Source organism: Mesoplodon bidens (assembly GCF_964165515.1).
Source record: "Mesoplodon bidens genome assembly, chromosome: 10".
NCBI lineage: Eukaryota > Metazoa > Chordata > Mammalia > Artiodactyla > Ziphiidae > Mesoplodon > Mesoplodon bidens.
This window is the reverse complement of record NC_138172.1, coordinates 62528634-62544432: the sequence shown is the minus strand read 5'-3', so window position 1 is coordinate 62544432 and position 15799 is coordinate 62528634. Positions and strand designations below refer to the sequence as shown.

The window sequence follows — 15799 nt, the reverse complement described above, 5'->3', positions numbered from 1 at the left end:
CAAATAAACCCCAAACTGCACTCTTTCTTATATGACTACCCTGTCAATATCTGAAAACACATTTCTCTGTAAGCCTCTCTTCTCAAAGCCACCTTCCCCACTTGTCTCTGTCATCCCTCATCCGAGAGATGGTTTCCAGACGCTCACCATCATGGTTGCCTCCTGTGGTCACTTTATTTTTGACTGTCCCTTAAAACGCACTGTCATGACCTGAACAAAACACCCTGGATGTGGGCTGACCAGAGAATATTCAGCTCTGCTAAGACAGCCTGAGACCGCATGCAGGTGCATCACTGTTGTCAATCTGCAGTCAGCAGGACCCCCCAGCTCTGATTGCATGAATTGCTGCCCCACCAGGCCTTCTGTGTCCTACAGGAAACTATTTCAATCTTTGAGCAGAACTTTACATTTTCCACCGTTAAGTTCTGTCTTTTTGATGAGACTAGAGGTCCAGTTTTCTTGATCTATTTATTACACTAAGTATCCCTCCAACCTATAATCTGATCAGCAGGCATTCTCCGACTCCATCTGAGTACCTGCTACAAAACAAAGGAAAGAACTAAGACAGAGGCCCCTGTAGTCCCCTCCCTGTAGGTTCCCTCATTCAGCAAACACAGTCAGTCCCTTCATAGAATTCACAATATAGTTACTTCTAGCTCCTTAATGCCTATGTGTGAAATTCACAGTTCTGCCTAAAATGCCAGTTACGTTACGTTGCTTTTGTCCTCAAAAACTTCCAATGACATCCTTGGCTAACCCATCACATCTGCTTCTTACCTGGCTTCACCATTTCTTTTTTTAAAAAAAAAATTTTTACTGAAATATAGTCGACTGACAATGTTGTGTTAGTTTCAGGTGTGGCTTCACCATTTCTATCCAACCTGGTCTCCTTCCAGCAAACCCTAGTGGTACAGTACATCAGGCGCACAGCACACGGCCCCAGCCCATCCCCTCCTCTGCACCCAGCTTAAGCCAACATCCCTACCCTGTCACAGTCCCTGACTACTCAGGGCCGCCCAAGTCTCCTGGCTCTGATCTCATAAAACCCTTACCGTCTCCTACTCATTCTGGCACTTCATCCTATGCTGCCTGGCATAACTGGTAATGGTTTTACACAAATGTATTTAATGTCTCCAACAAAACAGGAAGCTGCATGAAAACAGTACTTTCTAAACTGTATTTCAGATACAGCCCTGCTTATACCAAAGTTCAACACAGCCCTGCTGAAAGTGAACTGAGTGTTATTCTGGACCTTTTTTTATTGATGAGGAATTTTATCACAAAGAAACTGTTATTGTTCATGATGAGAAGATATTCAGAGTTTCTCAATCCCAAGCTACTAGTCACCTACGTACTAGCAGGTGACTTCACACTCCTCTATGTTATCTCTTACAATCTTGAAGTTGTCAAGATTACCAAGTCAACTATTTTTTCACATTTACAAAAACCTGATTTGCTTCTATATTCTACACTTCGAGCCTTTAACCAGACATTTCCTCCGAAAGCTTTCAACCCTTCCTCTACTATGTACACTATCTCTTACACCACAACAGAAATAATTTAAATGTCACGTCATAAACTCAGCTTCCCCCTTTAGCTTTGATCGCTAAATTCATCCTTAAAAATTTAGTGCAGTAGAGAGAGAACAAGATCCAGAGACAGCCAGACTGGGGTGTCATCCTCCCTTCCTCCTCAGACAGGTGTACTCTCCCTTAGCCTTGTTTTCCATACACATCCTGAGAATTATTACCTATATTACCTGGGGAAATTATGGAACCTCTCTGGGCATCAGTTTTATCATCTGTAACGTGGGGATTAAGAACAGTCAGGATACAGATGAATAGATAAAGAAGATGTGGTACATATATACAAGGGAATACTACTCAGCTATAAAAAATAATGAAATAATGCCATTTGCAGCTACATGGATGGACCTAGAGATGATCATACTAAGTGACGTAAATCAAAGACAAATATCATATGATATCACTTTAAGTGGAATCTAAAATATGACACAAATAAATTTATTTATGAAACAGATTCACGGTTGCCAAGAGGGAGAGGAGTGGGAGGTTGGGGTTATCAGATGCAAACTATTATATACAGGATGGATAAACAACAAGGTCCTACTGTATAACACAGGGAACTATATTCAATATCCTGTGATAAACCTTAATGGAAAAGAATATGAAAAGAATGTATGGTTGTGTGTGTGTGTGTGTGTGTGTGTGTGTGTATATATATATATATATATATATATACACATAAAAAACTGAATCACTTTGCTGTACAGCAAAAATTAACATAACATTATAAATCAACTATACTTCAATTAAATAAATTAAAAAAAAATAGGTCCTGTCCATAAGAACTGTTGCGAGAAATACATTAAGACGTGAAAGTGACAGCCTGGCATGTGGTTTGCTCTCAAATAATATTAGCAGCTATTAGTAGTAGTGGTAACAGTATTAATATTATAAATATCAATAAATTAATTATTATTAATTTATTATTAATAATTAATAAACATAGCATACAGTAGAGGTGCAATAGCTACTACTATTTTTTAAACATTATCAGAATATTTGTTGGTTATATCAAATGCAACTGATGGTTCATTACAATATTTATCATTTTATCTATGACAGGTGCTCTCATAGTGTTGCCCCAGCCAAGCAGCATCAGCTTTTTGTTAGAAACCCAACTTCCTGGAACTTATTAGAATGGGAAATTTTCAGGTCCCACCCCAGATCCAGTGAATATGAAGCCTTGGGCTGGGGCCCAACCATCTATTTTAACAAGCCCTCCAAGTGGCTCTGATGCAGCTAAAGTTTAAGAATCACGTGTTTAAGTCTAAGGTCTTGAAAAAATTCCTTATTTGCCAATTTTAAGAACCACAACCTGCATTATACTTTCAGAAAAGGTATTTCTCATTAGCCCTTTAAAAGTCAATGCATCAAAAATTTTCCTCTCTCATCTGTGCCCACAGATGGTAAAATTACTCAAGAAGTATGCAATGGTCGAGAACACAGAGCAAATAGAGATTTCTTCCTATTCCCTAAAAGTTATCACTGTGTTCTCAGCTTGGGGATTTACATTTCCTCCCAGCCACCAAATCACAAAACAAAGAATAGTGTGATTGATTCAGCAGGGCCATGAAGTCATTGCCTTTACAATGTGTGCAAAGGAGGTCTATGCTGTAAGTAAATCAAGCTTTCCAAAGACAAGATGGAACAGAGATAAAAGTGTAATCATCAGTTAGGTATCTCCCAGGTGGTAACCAAGCAGGTTACTAAGAGGGTGTGGTTCAATATGGAATCCAGGGCCTCTTCCTCTCCAAATGCATTTATGTATCAATAAAGTAAAACTCAGACCAAACATCCAATTATACAATGTTAATACATTTACAGTACAGCTAACCAGTGCTGAAGAATATATTTCCACCATGAACAGTTATTTAGATGGATCCAACACAAGTAAAGCACATTATATGAATTCTCCAGACTGCAATCTTGCAAAAATTTTTCATCCCTTCAATTATTCCTCTTCAATGCTGCCTCTCATTCACAGCTCAAGTTCTAATTCTGGGCCCAGGCAAACAGTGAGTTAAAAAGGAATCTTCTGATCTTTAAAGTGCTTCAGAAAAGAAAGGACTTCCTTTCTTCTTGTTTCCTCAGAGCAAGGCAAAAGCTTCATCACTGGTACTTAGATCTGGGTGCCATCTGTTATATATACTCATCAATTTCTAGACAGCAAGACAGAACTGCATGTGATCAGGAATAACAAAAATTAAATAGTGACCTAAGACCCTCTAGTTTATAAAGTGCCATGGGTAGAATGGGCATAAATAAATACTGTAAATAATAGAAGGCCAACAATTTTATATTTTAGAACAACTCTCTGGGTAAAATTTAGCTAACTGAAGTCACAGGTATTTTCAATAACAACCAGCTCATGTTTCAGTACTATAATTTAAATTATGCTAAAGAATAATACATAATTGTTTCTGACAACCATAGTTTACCTAGAGATCATAACTTGCAAGGTAAACAATCCAATATATTTAGCATGGGAAGAATCTTGTAGAGGCAGCAGATGTGAATGTGTTAACTGGGCTTCATCCTTAAATATATTTTGCAGAATGATGAATCAAAAGGAAAACATTCTTGCCAGAACAATCAGTTTAAATAAGGACAGGCTTAGTCATAAACTGAAATACCAGAGCACTAAAATTTAGATACATCTGGAAAAAAGCCAAAGACGTCTGCTCACCAACAAACATGAGTTTTAATTAAGCAAACTGTTTAAACAAATGTAATTTTAGCTCTGATAAATATAAGTCTATATTAATTTTTTTCTGGAGAAAAAGCTATGTTAAAAAATCCTAACCAAGTATTTTAAGGAAACAGTGTTTACACATATGGGTATAATAGTAACTTAATCAATCATCTAAAAGTTCCACAATGTTTACTTTTCTCAGTCACAAACTTAAAAATTGACCTTGCTAGAAGCATCCCCTGGGCACTGGGTATATGCTAGTTTACTGCTGCATAAATCCTAACTTCCTAAATCACGGGGATTAACTAGCAATTATCTGAAAGTATAAGGTGGAGAAAAGTAAACAGTCTAACAGCCAAGGGGAACCTGCTGGCATCTGCAAAACGTCCCAGTGCACGAAGGAGCCCAAGGCTGACCTGGGCCCCCAGCCAAGTCCTGCTCTCACTATGTGGCTTCTGATGCAGCTAGACCAGGAGGGGCTGTGGCGGGTGCCCCTTCTCTTTTTTTTTTTTTTTTAAAGAAAATGTTGGCGGTAGGAGTTTATTTATTTATTTATTTATTTATTTTTGCTGTGTTGGGTCTTCGTTTCTGTGTGAGGGCTTTCTCTAGTTGTGGCAAGCAGGGGCCACTCTTCATTGCAGTGCACGGGCCTCTCACTATCGCGGCCTCTCTTGTTGCAGAGCACAGGCTCCAGACACGCAGGCTCAGTAGTTGCGGCTCATGGGCCTAGTTGCTCCGCGGCATGTGGGATCCTCCCAGACCAGGGTTCGAACCTGTGTCCCCTGCATTAGCAGGCAGACTCTCAACCACTGCGCCACCAGGGAAGCCCTGGGTGCCCCTTCTCTTAAATCAGGCAAGCAAACTGGACAATTCGAAAGCTATCCTCCAAGCGCGAATCCAAGTGAAGGTACAACCGAGGACCAGGAGTGTGCTGAGTCTTCACAGACACCCTTTCTGCGAGGGGAGTGTGTGGGAGAAGAGGAAAACAGGCCTTTGGGTCCCCAAGATCAACCCAAAGACCACAAGGGAGGGGTGTGTAGAGAGGGTGTGGCTCAAGTGACCCAGCAGGACTCCAAGGCAAGACGACCAATCTATCTCCCCCATAGATTCTGACCCCCAAACCCTAGCTTTTTCGAAAACAGATGTACTAAGAGGGAAAGTACTTGAGGTAAAGAAGAGATTTGGATAAGGCAGGGAGCAGGGCACGAGAGGCACCCCACCCCTGCTTTACTATTTGGTTTGCAGCCATCCATATCAGCCCACTCTTCCACCAGCTCTCACTGACTGAGTGTTGACAATCTGCCAAGCACCATACTTTATGCTTAGATGAACGATCTCATCAAATCCTCACACTAATCCACTATTTACAGATGAGGGCAAAGAAGGTTACGGTCACACCAGTAATAAAGTGCAGAGCTGTCTACCTTCCATCTTTGCCTTGCATGCCACAGACTGACAACGTTGTAGGAGAGTCTTCTTTCAAAGACAAAATATACTATTTATCAAATGAAAAGGAAAATCCAGTGAAGAAGGTCTGTTCTGGAACTAAGCTCTCAATTACCTCACTGCCCAAAGGAGCAGAACTACTAACAACAGATCTCCTTGGAGCCACAACTTGGGTAAAATAATTACATAATATGAAACCACAATAAACACATAAAATAATCACTTAGAAAGGGCAAAATTTTTAAGAATTATTTCAAAAGATGGGGAGCACACTCTGGCCTGCGTCAGCAGCCCAGGCAGCTAATAAGCCCAGGGCAGTCTCCGGAACTTGGTCCCAGCATACAACTCCCGGGCTATGGGGGGCAGCCCAGGGCACAAAGTAGGCATCCTTCCCCTCTTTTCCCCCTTTAACCTCCTCCACACCTTCTTCTCTCTTTTCTCTTCTAACCCCCTTTCCCCCTCCCTTCCCCATTGTTTAAGGGGAAGGTCTACAGCTAAAATGACAAAACAGAGTGAGTACACACATAAACTTACTCGAACATTATCTAAATGATTTTATTCTCACTTTTTTTCTCTCTTTTCCCATCAATTATTCCTTCAATTTGCTGACTCGTTCCTCATGGTCACCCTTTCCCTTAACATTTATATAACATAATCTAATTTTATGAAAAACTCTTCAAATAACATACTTTCATTCGTTGCAAGGGAATGAGGTAAGGCAAGAAAGGTAAGAGATCTGCTTCTCTCCTGTCCCTGTTTCTCCCTGAATATGCTCAATATTTCAAGGGAAGAATATAAGATCAACACAGAAGAAATATTTTTCTAATATAGAGATTTTTAATCTAAAATCCATTTACTTACTCTGTATTTCCTACTAATTGGGTTACAACCAAATGGCCCCCAACAGCAACAGTATCCAACATTCCTCTTATCATCACGTGGGTGAAACATGGAAAAGATGACACGAAATCTGGCCTTTCTCTGGTCAACTCACAACACAAACCTGAAGAACCTCGTGCCCCAAAACGTTTAGGGATATCTGATGATTTTTCTTCACTTGAGGGTAATGCTCTAGCTTCCAGACATAAAAGAATAAATGTTAAAAAAAAAAACTATGTTCTCACATATGTGAGTTTTGGGTCAGAAATTTCAGTGCACAATTTTTCAATAAGAGTGAATTTTAAATTCTGCCCTACTTCAAGAAACAAATAAGCTAATTTGATGATAACCCTAATTAGTTAGACTGGCATCTATCTAATGGCTGTTGTGCATAAAATACTTATTTTCCTAATTCTTACTGGGTTGCAGCAGAAGTAAGCCTAAAATCTTCTAGATGTGTCATTGTATCAAAAAAAGAGGTCACATACTCCAAGTAAATCAGGATTTGAACCCTTGCTGTCTGACTGTGCCGGCTTTGTGGGCCTAACCACTAAATTAAACCACCTTGGAGGACTGTTGGAGAATTAAGTGATTTAAAACTTGCCATGGGCGTTACACATGGTGAGAACATTCTTGCCAGGCCCCATGATGCACCCTAGGAGTGGATAATGCAGACTTGTCCTCAAAAAGCTCAACTAGTGTTTTGAATTTTGAGCAAAGGCAGCTTCCTTACACGCATTCATCCAATTTACAAGCTGCTCGTAAGGTGAGTGGCCCAGCCCAACACGCCCAGTACCCAGTAGGTCCCCAAGGAACATCCGTCTTGTGCCAGTGCTGCGTTCCCACAGGAGTCATCCTCATGGGTTTCTACCCTCCACTGCCAACACTGTGACTTACACTCCCGAAGACACAGGGAAGCCCTCTGTGTCTCCGACGTGCCACCCCCAGATGGCCACAGCCACAAAGACTGCCAGGCCAGGAGCCACCAAAGGGGCATCTCTTCATCCAAAACCTTGCTCCCCCTGGACTCAGCTCAGAGATGGGGGAGTCCTGTCAAAGCCTTCAGCTCCAAAATTCCACAATGCAGCCCTCACATCAGCCCACCTCTGCCCTAGCCTGTAGCAGAGTCCTGCTTACACGGTGTGTGTGGGACACAAAAGATGACACAAAAGACTGGGGGAGGGCAGGTAAACTGCTGATGTGATACCTTCCTCAGAATTCACAAGACACTGCCTCATGAGAGCATCATAAAGCAGAGGGTCTCCACCTTTTATCTCCAGCCAACACATCAGAGAATTAGTAACAGAAATCCCAGTAGTAACAGAAATCCTTACAGAAGTGAGTCTCAGTTGGCGGGTGAATGACATGGCCCTCCAGAAGGACGTAACAGATTTGGGAAAAGGATTCTGTCCATGGGTGATGATAGAGAGGGGACTAAAACTTCTCTCAGGTAATCTGATATGCTCCCTGAAATAAGAATCACTTTTAGAGAAGGTTATTAAATGCTATTACAGTACTGGCACCATCCCCCTAGGGTACATGATGGTTTGAATAGGATCTGTAGGATAGCTTAGGAATATAACCACATTAACATAATGTTTCTATGCGAGAAGACTCTTTCCAAGTCCCAAACAACAGATTTAAAATATTACCTTCTCTCCGACTTCAGGACTGTCCATAAAAGGGGAAGAAAGTGACTAAGAGTTAATCGTGAAATCCCATGGGCTCTTTAGCTGAGATTTATGGAGTTACTGGGTCCCACCGATCGAATAATTCTACTGGAATTGGGACCCAATAACCCCATGAAATTGTATGCAAACGTTGTGCACATGTGTATTTTTTGGAAGAGCTTACATCAGATTCTCAAAGTGACCCATGGCACACAAATAAATATTAATTTAAGAACCACAACTATTAACTGCTTCACAGAGAAACATACACATAAGCACCCATCTCTGGGTCATACTAAATACAAGAGATAAACTGATTTGTCTAGACTTCTGTCTGTAATCCATCCTTTTTATCTTTTTCTTAAAGATTTTTTTTATGTGGACCATTTTTAAAGTCTTTTATTGAATTTGTTACAATATTGCTTCTGTTTAATGTTTTGGTTTTTTGGCCGCAAGGCATGTGGGATCTTAGCTCCCTGACCAGGAATCAAACCCGCCGCCCCCTGCAATGGAAGGCGAAGTCTTAACCACTGGACCACCAGGGTAGTCCCTTTTTTTTTTTTTTTTTTAAATAAACCATCCTTAGTCCCACCTAACTCTCTGCCATCTGCATAAATCTGATGCCAGAACTTGCTTGGAATCTTGAGAGGAAAAAACATTACTGAGAATTGCAGTTTTTTTATGCCCTAACATGTATATATTTACATATTTCTTAACCTGCTGAGATTTTTTAGAGTCCAATAATAAGAGGTTTTACCCATGCCACAGAAGACACTGCAATCACTGGGCACTCATCTACCACCCCCATCATGACCCACAGGCCATATACCAAATAATAAGAGATGCCTGAAATGCATGTGAAATGCTCTAGAACTGAAACTTCCCACTTGATACTGAAAAGCTGTGCTTCACAGCCATACAACCAAGTACTGCACAATAAATTAAAACCTGCAAGACAATTCCAAGATGCAAAAGAAATATACACTGACCTTCATGAGATGCTGATTTATCCATTTTGTGAATGTCTTCTTCTGAACTTTGTCCCGTTCATCTGGAAGGGGGAAAAAAGATATAAAAGAAGGTTGGTAAAATCTATGAATAGGAGACTTTCATTATCACTATGCAAATAAAGAAGAGTAAGGTGTTCAAAAAGTACTGTTTGGTGCACTTGAATTTTCTTGGTAAGTTTTGGCACCTTGAGACTACCTGTGAGAAAGACTGGCCTCTTCCCAGTGTGGTGTTTGCCAGCACTGCCCTCCACACACTCTGCTGCATCATCCCCTCCGCCGCCACCACCAGGAAGTCCTCTCACCTCCACCGCCACCACCAGCCTCCACTGAGCCCCTGCATGAACTTCCCAAAGCACCTGACCACAGATTACATCCCAGCTGGTCTTCACGGCCACAAGAGGGAAGGGAGGCAGTGTCACTCCCATCTCACGCAAGAGGAGACCAGGAGGTCGAGAGGTCAAAGGACTTGTCGACAATTATTCTGAAAAAGGCTTAAAGCTGTGATAAAAGGCAGGACTGAATTCAGGTCCTCTGGCTGGAAGTGGACACTGGTTTAGTCACGAACCATGCTGCTCTTCTCCTAGATTCCCTGTGTTGAACGATCTGGTAACAACAAAACGCCCCACTAGATCCTTGCCATAGAGAGTGATACTGCCCTGGTTACTAGACACGGTGCAGAGAAGGGTGAGGGGAGGTCTTATGATGCAGGTGGAAGAGCACTGGAACGTTCCGGTTCATCAAGTTATTATTTCAAAGACAATCCTAATCTCCAACATCTAGAGAGGATGCTGGAAGCCACACTCCCTCCCCGTCCTGCTCCCAGGCAGCAAACCCCACTCTCCTGAGTCCTATTCCCTCCTTTCTACATCTGGGGCTGGCTCTTCTTTCTCCCCGTGGTCCTCTTTCTTTTCCCACCCCTGGTCCACATCGCCATCCTTCCCCTAGGGGCAAACAGGCCTCGCTCTCTTCATCTCTTTCTCTGCTCATTCTTCATCCCTGAGCCCCATAAACTACTTTAAATGGAACGAAAGTTTCTTTGAAAATGCTATGATCCAGCAATCCCACTCCTGGACATATGTCTGAAGAAAAGCATAATTCGAAAAGACACATGCACCCCAATGTTCATTGCAGCACTATTTACAATAGCCAAGACATGGAAACAACCTAAATGTCCATCAACAGAAGAATGCATAAAGAAAACATGGTACATATATATACAATGCAGTACTACTTGGCCATAAAAAAGAATGAAATGATGCCATTTGCAGCAACATGGATGGACCTAGAGATCATCATACTAAGTGAAGTAAGTCATACAGAGAAAGACAAATATCATATGATATCACTCTTATGTGGAATTCAATTTTTTTTAATATACAAATGAATTTATTTACAAAACAGAAACAGACTTACAGATCTTGAAAACAAACTTATGGTTACCAAAGGGGAAACATGGGTGGGGGGGGTGATAAATCAGGAGCTTGGGATTAACACACACACACTACCATATATGACAGATAACCAGCAAGGACCTACTGTATAGCAAAGGGAACTCTACTCAATATTCTGTAATAACCTATGTGGGAAAAGAATCTGAGAAAAAATGAATATATGTATATGTATAACTGAATCACTTTGCTGTATACCTGAAACTAACACAATATTGTAAATCAACTATACTCCAATAAAATTTTAAAAAAAGAAGAAGAAAAGAAAATGCTTGTCCTATTCATGAAAACTATTTACGTGCTTTACACTAATTTAAACATAAATTAAAATACTTAAATATGTCAACTGGGAAAAATATCTGTAAAATGGGACACAGATTACTAATACTAATACAAAATAAAAATAAAAAAGAATAAGATGAACATCAATGTATAACTGGGCAAAAGCAGACAATGAAAATGATTAAAAATTTATGAAATGAAATTAATTTTAAAAATGAAAAAAAGTAAATGCCCACAGGTACTCAACCTCACTAACAAATAATAATATAGAATAAAAATAAGCTTTTTCACCTATCAAGTTGTCAAAATTTTATGAAAAAAAATTCATGTTGACGAGGGCACGGGGAACAGATACATTTATATATATCTGTGGATATGCATATGCATATATATATATATATATATATATATATATATATATATATATATATGGCTAGTGGAAATGTAATTTGTTTGAAATCTCCTAGACCTGCACCGTCAATACTGCAGCCCATAGTCACAGATGTGGCTATTTAACTTCAAACCAAAATTAATCAAAATAAAATAAAATTAACAATTCAGTTCCTTGGTAACACCAGTCACAATTCAAGTGTGCACTAACTAACGCTGGACAGGGTACGGATACAGAACATTCCCACTGTCACAAAAATTTCTACTGGACAGTGCTGCTCTACGACAATTTGCCAATAAATATCAAAAGCCTTAAAAATATATTTAATTATATTTTATACCCTTTATAATAATAACGGGTATTATTATATTTAATACCCTTTCCCAGTAAGTCCACTTCTAAAATTTATCTTAAAACTATCATCATGGTTGTGCACAAAATGTATCTATGAGAATATAAATCAGTGTTATTATTTCCAAATAAAAGTTTATGAAAAAACATAAATGTTCAATGATTTTAAAAAATGGATAAATTTTAATAAAGCAATCCAAAGGTTTGTTCAGATTCGATTCTTTGCAAAGCTACCCAGTGATGGCATATTATTTAGAGCTCTCCTACCCTTTAATGCTGACATGAAAGGGCAGGGGAGGGACCCTGTATTTCCCTTGTATTTCACAAGCATTTCTTCTCCAGAGTATCCCCTTGAAACCCTTCCCACTTCCGATCACCATCAGGGAGAATCCAAAAGGCACCTAAATAGGGCCTTGCATTTTGTACCGCCAATAACACATTCCTTTTCAGTGCCCAAACCTCTAGTCTCATTCTTGACTTCACTTTGGGTATTAAAAATTGGAAAAGCTGACCAAGAAGACAGAAGTTTGCCAAATCTGAATATAAATGCTCAGAATTTATGCTGAAATTATTAAACTTGCCTGATCCCCAACATCCCAGGCACTTTGCATATAACTACTCCGCCAAGGCCAATTTTATCAATAATTGTTAACCAACATTATCATCCACAAAATATTTATGAATTCCCCTGTTGGCCCCTCTGGGGCATGATCTCGACCTCAGTCATCTTTGTCTACCCACAGTAGATGCCATGATGCTTCTATGCACTCAACAAACAAATGCCCATGATGTGAATTAATTATGTTTCCCAAAGGATAATCCTACTCAGGATAACAAGGTATAATTCCTTATATACTTAGACACGGTGGTATATATTACTGGATCTCTTAAAGTAACAATGGTAAATGTCTTTCAGCCTTGCTATTCCTAAAGAGGTCAGAATGAACCTAAATAATTAGTACGTAAGGCAAGAACAAAGAAGAAGAAGCAATCTGCTAGTCCCAGCTTCCCTCACTCACTCATCCCAGCATCCATCAGATCCTTGGATGAGCCCAGTGCTGTGCAGTGCTGGGCCCCCCAGACTGGACAGATAGAGCACTGGCCCTTGTTCTCTGGAGCTGTCACCTAGAGAGGGCACCTGACAGGAAGGTAGTGTGACAAGCACGCCAGCTGAGCAAAGGATGTGGCACTCACCAGGCAAGCAGTACAAAGGAGAGAAAGGCCACCCCTGTCCAGGGCAGGCAAGTGGGGCTGGAAGGAGGGCAAGGAGATTAATTAGCAAGACAGAAGCCAGCCCTGGTGCAGACTTCTCCATCAAAAAGAAACCCTCCACACCCTCTCCAGCATTTATTATTTGTAGACTTTTTGATGATGGCCGTTCTGACTGGTGTGAGATGATACCTCACTGTAGTTTTGATTTGCATTTCCCTAATAATTAGGGAATTTAAACTGGTGCAGCCACTATGCAGAACAGTATGGAGGTTCCTTAAAAAACTAAAAATAGAGCTACCATATGATCCAGCAATCCCACTCCCGGACATATATCCAGAGAATACCATAATTGAAAAAGATACATGCACCCCTATGTTCATAGCACCACTGTTTACAGTAGCCAACATGGAAGCAACCTAAATGTCTATTGACAGATGAATGGATAAAGAAGATGTGATACACATATACAATGAATATTACTCAGCCATAAAAAAGAATGAAATAATGCCATTTGCAGCCACATGGATGGACCTAGAGATTATCATATTATCATATTAAGTACAGTAAGTCAGACAGAGGACAAATATATATATTTTATATATATATGTAAGCTATATATATATATATATATATATATATAGCTTATATGTGGAACCTAAAAAAAATGATACAAATGAACTTATTTACATAACAGACATAAACTCACACACATAGAAAACAAACTTATGGTTACCAAAGGGGAAAGGTTGGGGGGTCGAGATAAACTAGGAATTTGGGAGTAACATATACACACTACTATATATAAAATAGATAAACAACAAGGACCTACTGTATCTCTACTCAATATTCTGTAATAACCTATGTGGGAAAGGATCTGAAAAAGAATAGATATAGAGGGCTTCCCTGGTGGCACAGCGGTTGAGAGTCCGCCTGCAGATGCAGGGGACACGGGTTCGTGTCCCAGTCCGGGAGGGTCCCACATGCCGCGGAGCGGCTGGGCCCGTGAGCCATGGCCGCTAAGCCTGCGCGTCAGGAGCCTGTGCTCCACGACGGGAGAGGCCACAGCAGTGGGAGGCCCGCGTACCGCAAAAAAAAAAAAAAGAATAGATATAATACTGGGTTGGCCAAAAAGTTCGTTCAGGTTTTCCGTAGGATGTTATGGAAAAACCCGAACAAACTTTTGGCCAACCCGATACATTTACAATGTTGTGTTAGTTTAAGGTGTACAGCACAGTGATTCAGTTTCTTTCAGGTATGCAGCACAGTGATTCAGCTTTACGTATAAAAATCTGTGTTGTGATTACGCAACACTGTAAATCAACTATAATTTGATAAAAATAAATTAATTAAAAAAAAGAAACCCTGATCTCATAATTTCAGGTTGAAAGAGGCTTAGTTAGAACTCAAGTGTCGTGATTCCCCCCAGAATTGTTTCCACTACCCCAAGATCCTGCCACCTTTCCTTTCAAAAGGAAGTACTGAGCACACCCCAATCACAGACAGTGGTGGGGAGCCAGGCCCTCCTGACGGCTGTGAACTTTGGACAAGCGAGTGCAAACAAGGGAACCTGCTCAACAAAGTCTAGGGCTCCTATCACATTTCGGCAGTGCTTTTCTAACCTCCAGCAAAGAAAACAGAGTGAGGGGAAAAAAAAAGAGTACTTCCTAGGCAATATCCACATTAATACCATCCAATTAATAACCTAGGACCCTAATGTTAAATCGTCAAGTAAAAAACAAAATGTACTATTAAAAATCCTTGTTCAAGAATAGACAGCTTCCATATCAAGTTACGAAATATGAGATGAAAAGCATTCCTGTAACTATCTACCAAAATTTCATTAATTTATTGAATCATCGCATAATAATATGAACTCTAACAAATTTACTCTGACCCATTAAATTTAACATATGATGTGTATTATACAAACTCCTCTTGGTACATAATGGTTAATAAAATATATTTATTTTTAAAAAAGAATGTATATATATGTATAACTGAATCACTCTGTACAGCAGAAATTAACACATTGTAAATCAACTATACTTCAATTAAAAAATAAATTTACAAAAATAAAATATATCTCTTTGGGTTGTGAAAAGCCATATACATTGATATGTTAATTGCATAATTTATGATGGAAAAATTAGAAGAATCTAATTATCTAATATTTGAGGATTATTAAATTCTGATTTGTCCTTTATATATATATATATATATATATATATATATTTATTTCTTTCTAAATGAATAAAAACCGGTCCTATATTTTAAGGAACATGAAGAATGGAACACACGTTCTTAAAAAATAATCTTTTAATGGTTAATTTTTTAGCCACGTGGTAGATCAAGAAAGCTGATTCAATCAAAGGATCAAATAATGAGAAATTCACTTAAATTATACAACCATAAAATAGCTTTTTTGATCACTGAGGTTTTGTTGTGGTTGTTGCTAGCAGCTTTTCAAAAGCCCTGCTGAAAATATAAGGTGGGAGCTAAACATCTAGCAGGTTAATACTGAGGTAACACCTCGGGATTATGATCCACAGCTAAAGTACTGGCTAAGGTACAAAGACTAAAGTGAACTAAATAACACATGATTCACAGATTCTGATACTGTTTTCTAACAGTAACAACCTAATCTTTTCTTTTAAACTTCAATAAACCTAGATGATTCCCCTTCAAGTACACCAAGGGAGGTTCTTTAACATGTGAAGTTTCCCACAGTGCTACAAGAATGAGTAAAGAGTTAATGTGGACATTAGGGGCTCAACTTTCTTCAGGAAAGCAATTTACAATCCGGGAATACTTTAAGCCTGAGGAGACTGTGAT

The 15799-nt window shown here is 39.6% G+C and overlaps 1 protein-coding gene across 9 annotated transcripts in view; it reads right to left on the bottom strand.

Annotated features, from left to right (window-relative positions):
• The window catches only part of DST (dystonin), a 487209-nt gene that overhangs the window by 271852 nt on the left and 199558 nt on the right, over window positions 1-15799 (bottom strand). For all 9 annotated transcript variants that reach the window (XM_081247516.1, XM_081247517.1, XM_081247515.1 and 6 more), the window contains one exon: window positions 9263-9324. In XM_081247516.1, the coding sequence (XP_081103642.1) occupies window positions 9263-9324 (62 nt within the window). The remainder of the gene's footprint in view (window positions 1-9262; window positions 9325-15799) is intronic.